The 18,399-nt window shown below is 44.5% G+C and overlaps 2 protein-coding genes across 3 annotated transcripts; one reads left to right on the forward strand and one right to left on the reverse strand.

Annotated features, from left to right (window-relative positions):
• Positions 1-226: 226 nt before the first annotated feature.
• Positions 227-13,489, forward strand: virma (vir like m6A methyltransferase associated). 2 transcript variants are annotated; one of them, XM_072394318.1, is made up of 27 exons: positions 227-322; positions 776-888; positions 1,976-2,062; positions 3,046-3,094; positions 3,177-3,339; positions 3,472-3,591; positions 4,635-4,874; positions 5,377-6,107; positions 6,303-6,440; positions 6,526-6,752; positions 6,859-7,386; positions 7,482-7,636; positions 7,716-7,798; positions 8,321-8,414; positions 8,594-8,982; positions 9,072-9,227; positions 9,332-9,567; positions 9,654-9,903; positions 9,982-10,199; positions 10,313-10,445; positions 11,115-11,255; positions 11,351-11,505; positions 11,709-11,805; positions 12,148-12,311; positions 12,404-12,753; positions 12,856-13,002; positions 13,061-13,489. In XM_072394318.1, exons 1-27 carry the CDS (start codon positions 260-262, stop codon positions 13,285-13,287), a joined length of 5,454 nt encoding a protein of 1,817 aa, XP_072250419.1. In that variant the 5' UTR covers positions 227-259; the 3' UTR covers positions 13,288-13,489. The 2 variants fall into 2 exon arrangements, with proteins under 2 accessions (XP_072250419.1, XP_072250420.1); XM_072394319.1 differs by having other exon boundaries at positions 4,635-4,844.
• Positions 13,490-13,943: 454 nt separating this feature from the next.
• Positions 13,944-17,667, reverse strand: rnf41l (ring finger protein 41, like). The gene is made up of 6 exons (XM_072394320.1): positions 17,346-17,667; positions 17,015-17,221; positions 16,779-16,918; positions 15,356-15,518; positions 15,159-15,279; positions 13,944-14,728 (listed from the first exon to the last, which is right to left on the reverse strand). Exons 2-6 carry the CDS (start codon positions 17,218-17,220, stop codon positions 14,330-14,332), a joined length of 1,029 nt encoding a protein of 342 aa, XP_072250421.1. The 5' UTR covers position 17,221; positions 17,346-17,667; the 3' UTR covers positions 13,944-14,329.
• Positions 17,668-18,399: the final 732 nt, after the last annotated feature.

Below are 18,399 nucleotides of genomic sequence, written 5' to 3' on the forward strand. Positions count from 1 at the left end.
TAAGCCCAAAAAATAACTTATCAACTGCCTTTTTTTAAACCCTTTTTTATGTGTGAATCTTAAATAAATACATAGATCTTTGCAGGACCTTGAATAGATATTATAAAACCGTTCATAATTTTTTTAGAATTATTTTATTTGATCTATGTTGTTATGTTTTATTTATTTGTTTTATTTATGATGTCGCACAGTGAACTTGCCCCGGAAGTATTCACCGTGCCGGAAGTTTATCTTCTGACCGACCATAAGCGAGGAAGCTATGGCGGTGGACACTTCAACGGAGCTTCTTTTTCTAGAGACATTTAAGCATCAGAGTGCAGAGGTAATATTTTGCATACCTCAACACACTCATGTATTATTTATTTAGAATCGCACGCCTCCAAAACCTATATCGGTCTCATTCAGGGGATTTGGAGAACGCTATTCAACTTTGAAGCTAACAATGTTAACTTGGCTAATATTAGCAGTTGGTCATGTCAGTAATAACGCTGCAATTCACTGCCTTCAATTTATGACCCACTTTTATTATTTCTGAAGTAACTGTCTCAGTTGCATTAATTTAAAGCAATTTATTGTGAATTATCTGGTGTTTTCATGCATTATTTTACATCCATGAATAGTTTGTTTGCTAGTTAGCCTGGTGGCTAAAGCTAACTGTTAAACATTGAAGCTGGCCCTGGTTTTATCGGGGAGAGCAGACAAAGTGACTGTGATGGTCTGTGGTGTCACCTGGAGTTGCTGAAATTGGATTAAATTGTGATCATATGCACTTAAGTTAACCAACGTGGATGTGGTGCGGTTTCCCTGCGGGGTCCTGATCACAGAGGTGAGGGTCATTCCTCCAGGGATCAAAGCACACAGCAACCTACCTGACAACAGAGCATTTGGGTAAGAGCTACTGCACTCACCAAACCTGCACAACACGCACTCTGTTGCTAACTTATTGAAATAAAAACTAGATTTTTCAGTTGTTGTTTAATCTACTTTAGACAGATGTTCATCTTGCAAAATTCTCGTTCATTCAGAAATATTAATTCGTAATTTTTCATTCAGCCAGACAACAAACTCTAAATGTGCATTAGGCTAAATTTAGATAAACCTAACAAAGGTTGCATACCTCTTGTGGATATCGGATCTGTCCATGACTAATTGAGTTATCCTTCCAGCAACAAACCAAACCACCAGCATAACCTTAGTAGAGATAGTAGAAGTATATCTGAGTGTAGGGATGCACCAGTCCAATACTGACAAGTTAGCAGTTTTTACACAGTATAGATATAGTTCTATATCTATAGAAACAATAGATATAGTTTCTTTGTTAGATCTCCACTAATTAATTTGTTAATGGTTGACAACTGACTTGATTCTCAATGCAATGTTTGCTGTACTGAACATACAGCAAAAAGTTTTAAAAGAAAGGGACTGATGTGATGTTGCCTGTGGAGATGTTTGCTTACCACAGATACCTGATATGTATGTGAAGGGCATGCTTATGCAGGATGTAGTGAGTGTGAACAAATTTAAGTCAATACTACACCTGTCCTGCATTGTTGTGTGTGTGTGCTGAGTTCCTCTGTGCTTGTTGAGTGGGACTAAGTGCTCAAGAATACAAAAACATCCATTTGTAGAGTTAGGCGATGGGGGTAAAGCACTCCGTTTTTCTTTTCTAAAGACATGTATAAACTCGACAAAGTGATTGTGAAAAATGTCTGTTTTTGGCTCACAGTTAGTTCAATTCTATCCCTCCATGACAGACCTCATTCGTATATAGTTTGATTTACACAATGTTTTTCACTATTTTAGTTTCACAAACTTAAAGGTAGAATTTAGGTCACTGTGTCAAATAGAATCAGGTTGTACATATGTGTGTGATAAAGTGGTCACACAGTCTGGCCATATTGCAAATTTTGACGTGTATCTTGTACCAGTGAGTCCCTCTGGACAAGTCCTGACTGTGTCATTGCTGCGTTTCCAGGGAGACGTCTCCTCATGCCTTCCAGTTGGAGCTGTTCTTCAATAATGTCACCAAACCCAACAACCCCACCTTCCACAGACTGGGCAGGTCAGAATTATTTTCGCTCTCCCTGGTCTCATTGTATTATTTTAAATCTCTTCTCCGTGTTTCCCGTTCGGTTCTCAAAAGTGCTTAAGATGCAGATGTCTGCCTCACCTGTTGAACCGGTCACAACTGCCTCCGAGTCTTGTTTTTATGGGCTTGTTTTGCACCCACCCTTACTCAGATCTCTTTGTTCCTGTGCTGGCTAACTGGTCTCTCCAGAAACCCAACCTCGCCCATACTGTCACTAAAAGTGACACCAAAAAAGAAACCCGTAGAGGCCTTGTACGCCTCATACGACATCATAATAATAGAGGTGTGCACAGTAGCATCAGAGCGTAAACTTATTTTCATAGTTGCCCTTTGTGTACGGCTTATCAAAGTATGACTGTGAGACACCCACGTTATTATCTGGGCTGGGAAGTTTGCTTGTTTAACTTGTTTTATGATTTGCTGCTAAAATATTCTTAAAATGTTATGAATGAATGTGACTTTATTGCTTTTGGATAAATATTTCTGAGACTAAGAGCAGTTTTTTCAGTTGCTGTTATGTCAGTGATCCAAGTGACTCCAACAGTACTTTTCACTTAATTTGTTAACAAAACAAGATGTTGTTGGTTTTTTTATGGAATTTTGCCTTTTTGTGACATGGGATCAGAAAAATGACCATGTATGCTGAATTCTTTGAAATCACAGTGAGGTTTTTCCTTTTTTTTTTTACCCTGTAAAGCTCTGCTGTGTCTTTGTGGAGCTGCTTTTGTACATCAACAAGTTGTTACCAGTTTAACAGAAGACTGTCTTCTCAGGGCATGACAAACAGTTTTTTCTACCTTTAATCACTCAAGCAACAACGTGTTAGTTGGAAAGAGGTTTATCCGGAGTAACAGCAGCTCATGCTGGTTTCTTCAGTCATACGCAGGAATATTAATTAACTGCTTTTATATTTGCACGGTGGTTTTGATCTCACCCGTCTTGCTTTTTACCCTCAGTTTGGAATATGATGAGAACAAGTCCATTGTGTTCAGACCCAGTGGAAAGGTAACAGTTTCTTAACAAACAAGAAGATTTATGGTATTTCATTCTCTGATTTGTGAATGATTAAACGGGATTGTGCACGCAGGTGAACACCGATGGCCTGGTGCTGCGCGGCTGGTACACCAGCTTGACTCTGGCAGTGTATGGCACTGCAGAGCGCCCTCATGGACATGACCAAGGTTCGCCTCCTCCTCCTCCACCCCCACCTCCCCAACAACCAAGTGGGCTCAAGAGGATCATCAAACCAGGTGAAACTAACAGGCCTTCACCTGCTTTGTGAGAGCAAAGCATCCAATTAATGGGCCTTTTCTTCCTCTCTTAGATTTGCTTGCTGTATTCTAAATATACTGCTGTCATTATTCTTTTTTTTTTTTTCAAAGAATGGGAAAAGGATGACCAGTACAATGGCAGCCCGCCCAGACCAGCACCCAGAGGGCCTCGAACTCCGCCTGGACCTCCACCCCCAGATGACGATGAGGAGGAGCAGGTCCCGATGACAGGTCAGAGCTGTGCGTCTGTTCAGTGCTGCTGCAGCATATAAGTCTCAACAACAAAAACAAGGTCTTGTCCTCTAATCCTGTATCTTTAAGGCAAATAAGGAGAGCATTGCAGCATTTCCATATTTTCTTTTCCACTCGCTGCTCTTTGCAGTGGACTTTTTGTACTTGTTATTTATATTACTTTACAAGCTATAGATTAAATGCTGTGATTTCCCTAAATATACCTTAGAGACCCACCCAAATGTTAATACTTTTAAATAAATAATTTTGCCTTTTTAATCCTGCCTGCTGCTGGATAACATCTAATGATAAGCAAATCTTATTCACTTGTAGGATAAAATCTGCAATTCACTTTAAAAGAAACCTCTTTTTATTTATTATTGAAACTCTTCGATATGATCTCCATGGTTGCAGCTAACGTGAAAAGTAAGAAGCAGAGACTGTGTCTTGTTGAAACAAAGCACAAATAGCTCTGTTGTTGCTCTTAAGAGATACCAAAACAGATTGTGCCAACTAGAGCATCAGTAATAGTCAACAGAGAAGGGAACCCCATATTTACAGAGCAATCCAGCTTATAACTAAGGTTGTAATGAAGTTGGAGGTGGGGTTTTAATCGAAGTGTTGTTCACTACATTTGGTTTTATAGAGTTCTTCATACCACAATAAACCTGAATGAATGAAAACCCTCCTTTTTTGTCCTTTTTTTGGGTTTAGGAATGTATATTTAAAGTTGGAGTGTTATTTAGGGCCATGGCAGGAAGTCAAACTGTTATTAGTGCAGAATTGAATGGAAATAAGAATTATTAGAGTTCCATCACCTTAGAACAATATATATATATATTATGAAAGGCAGCGTGCTGCCCTCCTTGCCGCTTTAGCACATTTCACCGTAAAGTAAAAGCGTTATGATATCCAAACAGGGGAAATCATGTAAAATTGTGTGACTCTCTAAACTGCTTTGCATAAGAGTACCTGCCATTAATAATGTTAGTTATTTAGTTTTTTTTATTTGTGTTTTGGATGAATTTTCTGTTGTTTTTCAGTGGGCTTAATCAAAGACGAGCCAAGCGAGGGCCGTGACGACTACCTGGAAGCCGTGTCGCCTGAAAGATCGCTGCCTGCCGACGAGACCTACTCCGACGCTGAACCCGAGGAAGAGGGTGAAGAGGAGGAAGAAGAGGAGCAGGAGGAGGAAGACGCAAGGACTGAGGGGAGCGTGCAAGAGGAGGAAGAAGAGGAGGAGGAAGATGAGGGTGAGGACGAGGAAGAGGAGATGGAGGAAGGTAGGGGTGTTCTTATGTGAATGTAGGACAGCCTACAGTCCCAAATGGACCCTCGACCCTGAATCCCTCCGTCTTAGCATCTCAGTTGTCAGACATCATGTGGGCAGGGGGGAGCCACAGGAGTAGGGTCCATTTGGGACCGAGCAACAGCTCGAGTGTTTGCTCTGGCATGCTCCGCCCATCTGCAATCACTGGATGCTGCACGGGGCGCTTCTCTGAAGGCTTTTGATTAACCTTCATAAGCTGTCATGTGGAGCTCCACCGGACGCGTCCTCGCAGCCACGGCTGAGTGCGTGCTGTAGTCACATCATGCATGCGAAACTAACCCTGCATGCTTGAAGCAATGCTGCCATGGGAGAGTAGGTTCGTGAGTGGATGCACCTGTATGAAAAAGGGACTACATAGTTGTTGCTGGCCTCCTAATTCTCACTTAGTTTTCACACACGTATTTGTTATAATTTGATCATTTCTTTAAATTTGCTCATTTTTTTGTTCCTGCTAGGTGATGACGGGTATGAGCAGATTTCCAGCGACGAGGACGACCTGGATAACGGTAGCTTCAAGCTGCCCACCTTTGACATGGACTACACTCCCGAGGATCTCGCATCCGTCCCACCTGTCCAGTATGATCCATACGAACGAGAACTCAGGCCCCTGGTCTACTTCATCCCTCCGTACAAAACCCGCTTTGATACCCAGTTTGAGAAGGCCTGCATAGAGGAGCCCAAGGATGCTGTAGAAACAGAAGGAACTGCAGTTGGAGAGGATGCTGAGGCTGTTGCTAACCTAAAAGAGCTTCTCGCTGGTATTGGTGAAGACAGAGATGCACGCTGGGTGACTGCTCTGGAAGAGGCACCAGGACTACTGGCCAAAGGTTTGGCCTATTTAGTTAAACAAGGAGAAGGAGAGATGGAGGACCCAGTTCGAGTTTTAGTCCAGTGGACTCTCCAAGCTCTGAATATGGAAGTTGCTCTCACGCAACCCATTGCCCTTAACCTCAGACAGTTGAAAGCTGGCGCGAAGCTGGGGTCATACCTGGCAGAGAGTCCACAGGGTCTCGCGGTGCTGCTGCGCGAAGGAGCTCTGAGAGTGCTGCTGGAGCTCATTCATGCTGACCATGTCTCCTCCACACTGAAGCTGAGTATCCTGAGAGCTCTGGATGCTCTCATCAATGCTCCTGCTGGGGTGAAGGCATTCCTGCATGCAGGAGATTCAGAGAAGAGTGGCTATCAGGTGGGTGACACAAAGTATACAAATAGTCCACGGATGGACAAATAAAAATGAACTGAATACGCTTAAAAGTACAAAAGGTACTGCGTCTATAATGCGTCTTTTATGTATTATATTTACAGACACACTGATCTGTTAAAGAATTTGATATGTTTTTTTGTCATTGACATCTCACACCATGCTTGATTTGCTTTACAGCGTCTAGTCCAGCTGTTCCTGCATGAAGAAACAGTCCGGGTCATAACAGCTGGCAACGCTATATTACAGAAAAGCCACATGTATGAGGTACTCCTCGACCTGCAACATGCAGCAGCAGTCTGTAGTGAACCACAGCAGGTGACAACACACACTCTCTTTCACATAGACTTCAAGGATTTAGTTTTTCTTTAAAATTTTAATCATCTCTTACTTTTGTCCTCAGGAGGAGATGGAGGATGCTGAGAGCCCGATGGAAGAGGAACCATCACTGAGCTCCTCTCCTGTGAGTGAGGCTGAGCTTGATAGACTGGCTGGAGTTTTGGAAGAGCTTCATCACCTGCTGGAGACTGCCCCTCACTGCATGGTGCAGCCTCCAGGGAAGGCCTTCCCCACAAGTACCAGAATAACAGGACCCCAGGAGAGGGACAACCCATACCCAACATTATATAGGTACAGACAAGAATGACCTCAAAGCTCACAGTGTAGAAGTTGAGATTCTGATTTTGAGTCATGGATTGAATTTTTTAAAATATTTTTTGTTCTTATCCTCCTCCAGGTACATGCATGCATGCCATTTTCTGGAAAGCACAACAGTGGTGCTGTCAGCAGCTGCAGCAGCGGGCCATCTTGGTGTCACCCAAGCCGTTAAAGAGCTGCTTCGCTTCCTGTCGCTCACCCAGCCAGGTCTGCTGTTTCTTCTCGCCCAGCCTACACCCACCAACCTGCTGCTGCGTCTCCTAGCATCAATGGCCGAATCTGAGGGCGAGGAGAGCCCCTTAACGGGAGGAGAGGGAGTTCTCACGGGGCCAGGGCTCGGGGAAGAGGGCTTTTGTATGTGGCTTATGCAGGCGCTGCACGCTCTGCAGGGTGTGTCCGAACTCATGGGCCACGTGGCCACCGGAGGAGAGGGTGGGGCAGGGCTCGAAGAGGGTGACAATCCAGAAGTTCTTGGCATGCTCCATGCACTGTACCTCATGACCTTCACACAGACGGGTCGTAGTGCTGTGGCCCACGTTTTCAGCCTGGAGAACAACCTGTCCTGTCTGGTCACTCTGCTCCAGCACCACAGCAAGGATGGACAAGGGTATAGCTTTCTTTTTCAATGCTCATTTCTTCTTCTGTGCTTCCATTTCATTATAATTTTAATTTTTGTCTTTTTTTTCCCCCTCTTTTCCTCAGTGAGGCCAAGGCTCGCAAAGCAGTGACGTATAACTATGCCTGTATGCTGGTCTTAACGGTAGTACAGACATCGAATGAACTGCGGATGATGGAACAGTTTGCTTCTCCACTGCTCTCTATAGCCAAGGCAGATGACACTAATACCAAATTGCAGGGTGAGTATTACCAGTGTCATATTCACCTGGCTTGGTATTCAGGAAAATTTGAATATTTGATTGTCTTTCTCTTATTCAGAGCTCAGTAAATGGTTGGAGCCTCTGGAAAAACTTCGCTTTGAGATTGGCAGCATTCCTACACTCATCAACTACATCAAGCAGGTACTGACTTATCACTCGCTGTCCCACCTGTACTGATGGCTTTTTGATTACCTGTCTAACCAAGGACCTGATCACTCAGTTTGCCAGACGGTTCTCCGAAGACTCGTGGTGATTCCGAACTTCTTCCATTTGAGAACGATTGAGCCCACTTTGGTCTTAGGCCGCTAAAACGCTGAAGAAATGTTCTTATAGCCGACTCTAGATCTGTGGCTTAACACAGTCCTGTCTCTTTCGAACGCATCACACAGTCATTTGTGCGTTTTTACATATAAGTATGTTCTTTATTAGTTATGTACAATGGATTTAAATAGGCAAAGGTGGACTCCACTCGAGGTGCAGAGTCATTTCAAGGACCATCAGAGGAAGGGACTCACCAAAGCTCTCTGTATACTTCTGTGAATCAGATTTGAAAGTGTTTTATTTTGAATAAATGAACAAAGCACTGTTTATTTTATGAGAAAAATGTGGTGAATATGGAAAGATTTGTGAATCCTAACGACTTAACTGTTCTTTTTGTGTCAGAATGTGGAAAACGTGTTGAATGCTGAGGGAACCGGCCTGGTTACGTCTCTGAGGGTCCTCTGTCACATCGCCTGTCCACCTCCTGCTGTAGAGGGTAAGAACAGCACACATAAGTGTTTCAAGTGACTAAAAACAAATTACTCATTAATCACACTGACTTCTCTTTATGTCAGGATTTTAGGGAACATATTTTTGTTCCTTGTCAACTATAGTTGACTGTAACGGTGACAAAAGAGATGCTCTTTATATCAGAGTCACTCCTCCTTTCTGCAGGTCAGCAGAGGGATCTGAAGTGGAGTCTTGCAGGTGTCCAGCTGTTCTCTGGGGAGGGTCTGGATACGTGTGTTCGTGTCCTGCAGAAGCTGTGCAGCGTGTTGCTGCAGCCGTGGCGTGTGCACGGACACATGGGCCCCACGCCGCAGCGCTGCATGATCCTCAGTATATGCATCAGCACGCTCAGGTTGCTGCGCACCATGTTGACAGAGCTGCTCGGCGGGGGGGCTTTCCAGTTCAGGGACACTCGTGTTGCCAGTGTGTTGGTGACCCTCCACATGATTGTTTGCTCCATCCCTGCATCTGGGCGTCTCGACGGCGAGGAGACCAAAGTGCAGGCACTCATCGTCGATGTGCTGCTCACCTTCACACAGTGCGTCAGCGCTCAGGTACACGAGGGAGAGTGTGCATGTTCAAGAACAAGGCACACGACTCAGATCAGATCAGATCAATCATTTGGTGTTTGTGTCTGCCGCAGGTCACCCACACAGAAGAGACTCTGTCCAGTAACACATGGTCTCTGATGCTAAAGGAGGTTTTGGGCTCGCTGCTAAAAGCTCCTGAAGGCCTGTTTTGTGGCCTGACGCTCCTGTCTGAGCTCCTGCCTCTTCCACTGCCAATGCAGAGCACTCAGGTGACTCTTTCTAACCTCTTGGTCACGCAATCTTGTGCTTCCTTTCGACCACTCGTGACTCTTGTCTTGACTTGCGTACTAATGTTAGATCTTTGGCTCCACAGGTGATATCAGTCCAAGATGTTGCTATTGCGTTAAACACAAGGAAGCTGTGGAGCATGCACATACGGGCACAGTGGAAAGTGCTCTCCGAGGTGTTGAGGTGTGTGTGCGCCACCAGCTGTCCTCCTCTCCTGACCATGCTGAGGAGAGTGTGCGTTCAGCTGGCTGACTTGTCTTCACCCACTGCACTACTCGTCATGAAGACCCTGCTAGAGCTGCTGCTGGAGGAGCTGCAGCTGTGAGTGAAGCGCACAAACTTCAGTGCACTTTTTGTTTGCGCTGCGAATTGTATTTTGACTCTATTTCTAACTTTGATAACTGCAGGGCAGAGGGTAAAAGTGTGTGCTGGAGCCAAGTGTTGCATCTGCTTTCTTTGATGGACGCTCTGGTGTCGCAGAGGGCTTGTAAGAGCGCAACGATGCACTTGCTCTCTGGCTCCGTTTCTGGAGACGAACAGCTGGCAGATTTGTTCCCCTTGCTTTTGTCTCTGTTGGTTCCTCCGTTGGATCATTCCTTACAACAGCAGCAATGTAGTGTTCTAGTGGGAACAATATTACAGTCACTGTGTGACCAGGTGAGATCTGCAGCGCACATACCTACTTTGAGAGAAAAGTAAGAAAACTCTAAAGATTGTTATTCTCGTCTTCTTCAGGATATAGCTCTTGTGGTGTCTCCACCTGGTGAAAGCTGCGTGTCTGAGACTGAACAGCTGGCCAATGCACTTCCAGGACGAGAGATTATGTCATCAGTATGTAATTCCCTGTTGGAGGTTTTAGGGAATAAAGAGAGCAGCGTCCCACTCCTCCTCACCTGCATCAGGACATTGACATTCCTCACAGAGCATAACTATGGACTCTACCACCTCAAAGTGTAAATGCAAATGTTCCCTCTTGTGTCTCTTTCTACTTCTTGGCTTTCTCCTGCAGCTGGTGCCCTCTTCTCAGTTTAACAAGGCCTCGGCTGCTTTTTTTCCTTTGTTTCAGTGCTCTGAGGAAACATTGTGCAGAACTGTCCTCGCTGCTTAAAAGGTTGGTGGCTTCCTTCAACAAGGACTCAGCAGATCTGCTTTCAGCTCTGCTTGACTTTCTCAGGCAGATCGTCAACACAGAAACTATGGTAAGGACTGTAAATTCAAGGTAATGAGATATACATAAACCTATTGCCATCTGCCATCTCATTTTCAAGGGAGTTTGAACACAAATTCCCAAACAAGCAGACAACAAAACAATCTAGAACGTATCCAAAGATATAATGAATAAATGGCATACCTGAGAAAAAGAGCAGAATGAAATTGGGGCCTTTGGAGAGATGCTAACAAAACAAACAATATTTTAAGAAGCACGAGACATAAAGAATGAATCCGAAAGAGACCCAAACATAGAAGTGTATATAGATTTCCTGGGAGGCAGAAAGAGGAGCCAATCGGAGCTTTTTATTGAGTAAAATAAGTATAAGGAGCTCTGAATCTTCTTTTTAAATGAACCTTTTCCGACCCGAGTGGTTGGGCTACCCAGCAGCCACAGAGCACCGAATCTTTTTAAGCAGTGCAGATCTTCTACTCACTCCTGTATGTTTTCATCAGTGGTATAATTTATTTATTTTAAAATATTCTCAATGCATCTGTCAGCATGTGGCAGAGCAGTTCACCTGATAAAAGCACCAACTGTCATAAACTGTTCTCTTTTTAAGTGTCTTTGTGATCTTTACTTATTTTCTCAAGTTGCCTCCTGCTCGTCAGAGATGGTTATGCGTCTCAGTTCTGACTTTGTCTTTCTTGGTATCCAGTGTGTTGACGAGGCTCAGGGTTCCAGCGAGGAGCCTGCCTTTGTTCCCCCTCGACTGCTGTCCGGCTCCGAGATGAAAACTATGCTACAGTGGGAGGAGTCCGAGTCACATCCGATACCTGCTTTAGAGAAGCTGATAACGGTACCAGTGATGCATCCCTGTAAAGGTTTTTTTTTTTTTTTCATGCTGCCCTAGTGTTTAACTTTCTCTCTCTCTGTGTGTGTGTGTGTGTGTAGAAACTGTGTAAAGAGGACGATTCACTGGAAACTATGTTGGAAAATGTGATCGTCCTGAGGCAGACGTTGGAAGCAGCCACAGACGCACCTCCTGCAGCTGAAACTGAGCCCACTCTGCCAGCACCCGAGGCACTGGCGGCTCAGTTTAATCACAGGTTTGTCAACGGGTCACTGAAAAATGACGTCCGATTACACAGATCGCACCCGATCGTGTGTATGAAATTGCTTTTCTTTTAGCAATCAACTTTTTTTCCAAGCTGTCACCGTAGGAGTCGAGTGAACGAATCCGCTTACAGTGGCAATATATTAGAGATAATCTTAATGCATGTGAACTAAGTAAATGTATTTTTATCCACAGGACGGTGTTTATTCTGTCAGAAGCGCTGGATGAGCAGCTGAAGGCTCTGTGGTTCTCTCCCTTCCAAACAGATGACATAGAAGCAGACCTTGATATGGTAAGCGTGTGTTTTTTTTAGTGTCTCAGGCTGTTAGGCTGCGCAGTCATGCCAAGCAGTATGGGAACGTTAGGGGCTTTATTACACATATTAACCTTCTGTTGCGCCTTAACTCGGTAACTTTTCTCACTTAACGCAGCATTTATCAGAGTACCAGCAGCGAAGATGACATGTTTGCACCAGTTCTCCTCTTCTACAGATTGTTATTCTTACATGTGAAATTCATATTTAATGCGTCATTTCAGTATTGCAACAGAGACAACCCAATGTCAGGCCTTTGGAAAGCTACCAAAAACTTGCCCTCCGTGTGTTATATTTTCTGTATATTATTTTGTGTAACAGGTGAAAGTGGATCTGGTGGGTTTGGCTCAGGAGTGTTGTCCAGAACTGGACCTGAAGGCTGAGCTGGAGCGCTCCTTCCTCTCCGAGCCGTCCTCTCCTGGTCACAACAAGGCTCCGAAAGGTTTCCGACTGGGCAAACACAAGCACGAAACATTCATCACAAGGTACATCAGTGGTGTCACTTTACTTTTTACAGAGTTCTTTTCTTGGGGCACAAGTTGAAATAAAGTTTCTGGATTTCATCTCGTCTCTGCAGCGGTAAATCCGACTACGTCGAACCTGCTAAAAGAGCCCACATCATGCCTGCTCCTCGTGGCCGTGGAGGTCGAGGAGGGTTCGGACAGAATCTTAACCGTCCCCATGACATTTTCCGCCTGCGCAAACAGAACACTTCCCGTCCTCCCAGTATGCATGTGGATGACTTTGTTGCAGCGGAGTTTAAAGATATTACCACCCCTCTTGGACTTTTACCCCCCAAACGTCCCCCAAAGAGCGTCCCGAAGCCCCCCACCAGAGGACTGTTCACTGGTAACAGAGGCAGAGCGACCTTCCACAGCCAGACGCGCTTTTTCACTCCTCCACAACCTAAAGGTGTTCTGCTGTCAGGTGCGTCCACACTTTCTGAAACGGTCACGGAGTTCCTGGAATCTTTGCTTGCTGAGGTGGCCACTAGAGGGTGACAGATAGGTTTTCTTTTCGGTTCTGCAGGTAACTACACTCGAAGAGAGGGAGGCCGTGGTTCATCTTGGAGTGGCCAAGTTCCAGCTGTCACTCACAGAGGAACCTACAGCGAACCCCGTGGAGGGCAGAGCAACTTCACACGAGGACCCCTGCCCTCCCGACAACCCCCTGCAAGTATGTAGAGTGAACATGCGTAGTTTTGGGATTTCTGCTCACTAAACTAAATTTGTAGTGTTTCTGTCTCCTTCCTCTCCAGGTGCTTATCGCCTGGCTCTTCGGGATCGAGTTCCGCGGGGCAGAGGGGGCACCGGGCTGTCATGGCTCAGTGGGGGAGGAGGTGCAGGCGGCGCTGGCGGAGGAGGCGGCGGAGGAGGAAGAGGATCTCAGGGGAGCAAATTCAGTGGTGGGGGAGGCAGCGGAGGTGGGAGGGGCAGACACGTGCGCTCCTTCACCAGGTAATTTCACCTGGGCAATGACTGCAGCCTCTCAAGGCTACAAATGGACCAATAAGGATGTTATGTATGCCGTCTCCATGGAAACGTGGTGGTATGATGTTTTCGCAATGTGTTGATGTTTTACGTTTTGTTATCATGAGTCGTATTCAGATAATAAAGGTTGTAGTACCTGAGCAAACACCTGTTCTGGTGAAGACACTGAACAATTTCCTCAAAGCACTTTTCTGTGAAATGATCCTTAAAGAAAATGTCCGGTCGATGCACTAAAGAGGAAAAAAATGACGCAACACTAAAGATTTAACAGAAATGGGACGCAAAAGAGAGGTGCATGATGTACGTGGCTGTCTGAGCCCCGTCATCCTCAACAATTTGACATCCAGATTTTAATGTTGCTCTCTTTATGGAAACCATGACAGACAAAATAATCAAGTCAATAATTTGTCTTAAAATGCCACTAAGAGTTTTGTGGTATTCTTTAGACTGACACGCCTATTAAGAAGTTCACGCTGTGAGGAGCAGTTTAACAGTCAAACTTACACTTAAAGCGAAATTTGAACATTTCTGTGATGCCAAGTTCTGCAAAGACTCCCCAAGAAACTTTCAACAATTTATATGTAACAAAAAAAAGAAAAAAAACTCACATCAATTGTTCAACAATGACAGAACAAGGAACAATCTGTTCCCCGGGTCATGAAAAAACTCCTTTTAATGGAAAAATGAACATAAAAGCCAGAGAAGCGTTTCAATGATCTTTTTGAAGAAATAGTTAATAGTGTGCTGAGCATTAGTCACCAAAACTAATGTGAAAAGCTAAGGCTTTCACATTAGCCTGTTTTTTCATCTGGGGAAGTGAATAGGTCCACTGTTAAAGCATAGTACAAGATTCATTCAAAAGCACACAAATGACTTTGATCATTTATCAAATCTTCGGCCAAAAAAGAGCGTAATTTAATCTCTAAAGCTTTGTTCAAATTTGCTGCTAAAACATTCAAAAAGAATAAAGATTTAATTTGCTATAGATCGGCTTATTTTCAGCTCCAGGGCATTCAGATGACGGTCACCTCCCGGCTCTTCTTCTTGATGCAGTCCAGAGTCAGACTCCGAGTGCTTCCCTTGCGCACTCCCTCTCCCAGCTGAGGTGATGCAGGTGGACCTGCAGCATGAGTACCTGAGTGCAGCGACAGACTAGAGGCATGTAAAGAGGCCTCTCTCTGCGGGCATCTTGTTGATTCGATGTGCAGGTCCCAGCCAGGCAACCGCTGGTCCTCCTGATGCTTGTCCCTGGCTGGCTGCTCAGCAGGATGCCGACTCATGGTGGGCTGCAGGTCTCTGAGGAGCTCCAGCAGTTCTCTCTTCTCCAGCTCTGCCTCCGCCAGCTCCTGTCTCCTCAGGCGCTCGGCTCCTAACAGGGCGCGCATGTCGCAGATCACACGCGACAGCTGACCCTGCACAGAGATGACCTTGAGTGAGCCGACGCATCAAATGCTTTTCTGTGTGAGGGAAAGTTGTGATGTAATCATTCAGCTCCTACAAGAAGCACTTCAATCAAACATTGAAGAAGAAGAAAAAAACTTTAAATCACATTTGTAAGGAAACAAGCAAACTTTCATCTGTTGATAAAAGCTTAAAGTCAAAGATGAGGGTGAGCGTAAATGTGAGCTTTAAAAGTAGTATTTTACTCTTATATTACTCCGGAGAGCTCTTCAACATTTTCTGCTGGGTGATTTAAGTTTGTTAGGACATATCGATAAGTCACTCGATGCATAAACGTGCTGTAAACATTCTTACCAAATGGAATTAAAAGTGTACTTCAGTGCTACTCCTATAGTTGATGTTCTTGAAGTTAATAGCTGTTGAGAGGGACTGATAGTTCACCTTGAGCTCCTCCACCTCGTTCTTCAGCTGCGACTCTTTCTGCACCATGTGTCTCCTCTGAGAATCCAGCCGAGACTCCATCTCTCGTCTCACCTCCTCCACCTTGCACAGCATCTCTGCCCTGTGGTCAAAGAATGTCAAAGAATGAGCCCTAAAGTTCAGAAAAACCAATGTGAGCTCAGGAGAAGTTTTCTTACCTCAGCATCTCCACCTCTGTGCGCAGCTCTGCTACACAGTTATGTTGCGATTGGTCGATGGAGTGGGGAGCGTGGCCACAGCCGTTGGGGCACTCTCTGCTGCGGAAGTTGCACTCTGAAAGGTGAGCTTCCAGACCTCGCCTCTCCACCCGCACGGGACAGCCTGAGAGCAAAGAGTCACACAAACCTCACATGAAACAACCAGCTTACTTTTCTATGTATGTACCAGATTTACAGTCATTTCACTTTAGTTTGAGTCCTTGGCTTTTAACTAAAAACACGATTCCCACTGACAACGGTGTACGAAGAGGCAGAAAGTGTCATTCAACTATAAAATGACACCTAATTAATGTGAAGACACTTAATTAATTCTTCTTTCTTTCAGCTCCCTCACATTATGTAACCATTTTAAAATGTAATAAATGTGTCACATAACGATTGGCTACCGCTTTCTTCTTTTTTTGTGAGTGAAAATGTATCGAAACTGAGATTTTTTTTATTATTAAATGCTCATAATGAAATTGAATGTGCTAGTTTGGAAAGAAAATCTTGGGAAAGTGCAACAATTGACTGGAAAAGTTGTGCAAAACAACCCTGATGGAAGATCTCAAAGCTAATTCTGTTCATTAGCAAGAGGACAGGGGCAAATTCAGGGAAAACATGACCATCCAAAAGAAGGCGAGTCTTTCAGAGATGAACAAAAGATTTTGACGTTTAAGAAACATCTCATCGTCACCCGCTGAAAACATTTGTTTTCTTTGTAGGCGACTATTTCAAAACGGGGTTAAATGATTCCCATAAACTTTGGTAAAAGCACAACATTTCTTCTGCTTTACCTTCAAAAAAGGCTTCTTCAGCCTTAAAAATGAAAATACATATTTGTTTCTTTATTCCCCACTGCTCTTATTATCCCTCAAGTTTCCCCAGAATCAGTGACGCTCACACAGATCACAGCAATCTGAAAGCAGCAGAAAAACCAGAAGTAGTTAGTGACTGTACTGCTCAACACTGCAAAACAAACACACTGCATGTTCACACTTTATCACTATACCTACCACAGTGGTAACATATGTATTCTCCACCTGCCAATGACACGTCACAGTCGCACGATCAGCACAAAAACACATCGTTGAATATAAATTCAGGCCTATAAATCGCTCATCAAAGAATGATGGACCCTGAGTGCGCTCTGTGTGAGGTCTCTTGGTTGCTTTCAGTCCCAAAGCCCATAGGTGTACATGTTTGTAGGGTAGCCATGACAACAGATGAGCCACCTGTTGCTCACCCATGCAAAGGTGTCACGTTACTTTTGTATCGTACACATTCACGAGGACGACAACTGGATTTAAAATCACTATTATAAAAATAAATAAAACAGCGTAAGCCGGTGTGTGATCTATCGGTCGTTGAGTTGCTTTCGTACCTGTGTTAGAGCAGGATACAAAGGCAAACTCGCACTCATCTTCATGCGTGTGCAGGCTCTCAAGGGAGCAGACCACCTCACATCCCTGCCCTGCATTCACACAGCGGATCTGCAGACGGTTCAGGTCATTACGCATGTACCTGTCATCAAACATACAAAGGCAGAAACTCTCAGCGTCAGATAAGTGCGGTGCATTTGTAATGATCAGACACCCAGCTGCAGAGACGGACACGGACCTGTAGAGGGGTTTGAGAGTGCTCACATCCAGTGGCAGTCTGTCCTCAGGACATGAGTGGTGATGGAGCAGCCAGCTGCTGATGCAGGCGCCGCAGTAGGCGTGTTCGCAGGGTGCCTGGAGGGGGCGCTCCAGCACGTCTCGACACACACAGCATAGCAGACCTTCGTTCACATAGCCGACAAACCTCTCCAGATCATAGCCCATGCTAAAATTGCAACGATTAGACAGGTTTTTACAACACATGGGAGAGGTTGAGTGGAGAAATTTCAAGCAATGCTGTAAAGGTGTTTTTCATTCATTTGTTTCCTCTCTGACAAGTACATTACTACCTGAAGAGCCAACTTTCACTTCATTCAGCTTCAGTTCTTCCTTCTTCTTTCCTTCTGTAGGTTTTGACTCCAGTATGTCCTCCACAGGTAACCTCCCCACCTCTGCTACGGTAACTCCTTCTTCATCCTCTCCCTTTTCATCAAGGTGAGGGTCTCCTCTCGTGCAAAGCCCTCCCCTACCTTTGGAAGGGTGTCTCTATGGAGAGGTATCCCTGACAACAAGGGTTCAGGATACAGCCAGGCAGCTGTCAGATGGGATCAGATCAGAGAGACAGACAGAATTACAGCAAAAGAAATACTCAAAACAGACAAACTCTGAAGCAGGGAGTCACACTTACTGCCTAACTGCTAAAACTGTGTTGTGACATAGCCTTCGCAGATCATTGCTGTTTCTGTCTCTCTTTAATGACCATCCGTATCTGAGGTTTTTTTCTGTCTGTCTCTGGATGTGGGATTAACGAGGATTACACTCTCTCCCTCCCTGATTGGATTACAAAGCACACAACATCAGATGGCACAAAAACGCATGAGCACAAGAATCAAAAATCACCCCAAACGCCCAAACTCATCATACCAGTCCCTTTATAATCTGCTGGGTTGAATTCAGCACAGGAAGACCTAAAAGTAGCTGCAGTGTAAAAGCACTATAGCCTATTGCAAATTCATTTTCATTTAAATATGCCATACATTCAAACAAAATGGACTTTGTGTGTCTAATTCAAACTACTATACAAAGAATGACACTTTACCTCATGAATGTTTTTAAGTAGACTGCATGACTCTGATACAGTTAGTTTTAAAAAGTAAAATGTGTCATAGCAGTTGATAGAAACACAACAATGCTGTGTTGTGCAGACAGGAGTGTGTCCAGAAATATATAGTCTATGGGTGTATTAAGTAATACAAAGAAAATGTTTAACAGCACAAATGTTTTGCAAGACAACAGGCCAGAGGACTTAATTTTTTAGTAAACTGTCTCACCAAAATGTGCATTTTCGAAAAACTTTCCTACTCTCTTGATACCGGATAAGGAGTGGAGTGAGGTTAGCAGGGG

Source organism: Leuresthes tenuis, unplaced genomic scaffold, assembly GCF_036924035.1.
Source record: "Leuresthes tenuis unplaced genomic scaffold, fLeuTen1.0.hap1 SCAF_10, whole genome shotgun sequence".
Classification (NCBI taxonomy): Eukaryota; Metazoa; Chordata; class Actinopteri; order Atheriniformes; family Atherinopsidae; genus Leuresthes; species Leuresthes tenuis.

Bases quoted from the DNA above. Each gene is read 5' to 3' on its own strand.
- rnf41l (XM_072394320.1), bottom strand. From the start codon at position 17,220: ATGGGCTATGATCTGGAGAGGTTTGTCGGCTATGTGAACGAAGGTCTG. The intron at 15,519-16,778 runs GTACGAAAGCAA...CTTTGCTCTCAG, and splicing joins TGTATCCTGCTCTAACACAG to GCTGTCCCGTGCGGGTGGAG. The intron at 15,280-15,355 runs GTAAGAAAACTT...CTTTGACCACAG, and splicing joins ACAGAGGTGGAGATGCTGAG to GGCAGAGATGCTGTGCAAGG.
- virma (XM_072394318.1), top strand. From the start codon at position 260: ATGGCGGTGGACACTTCAACGGAGCTTCTTTTTCTAGAGACATTTAAG. The intron at 6,753-6,858 runs GTACAGACAAGA...ATCCTCCTCCAG, and splicing joins CCATACCCAACATTATATAG to GTACATGCATGCATGCCATT. The intron at 9,568-9,653 runs GTGAGTGAAGCG...TGATAACTGCAG, and splicing joins CTGCTGGAGGAGCTGCAGCT to GGCAGAGGGTAAAAGTGTGT.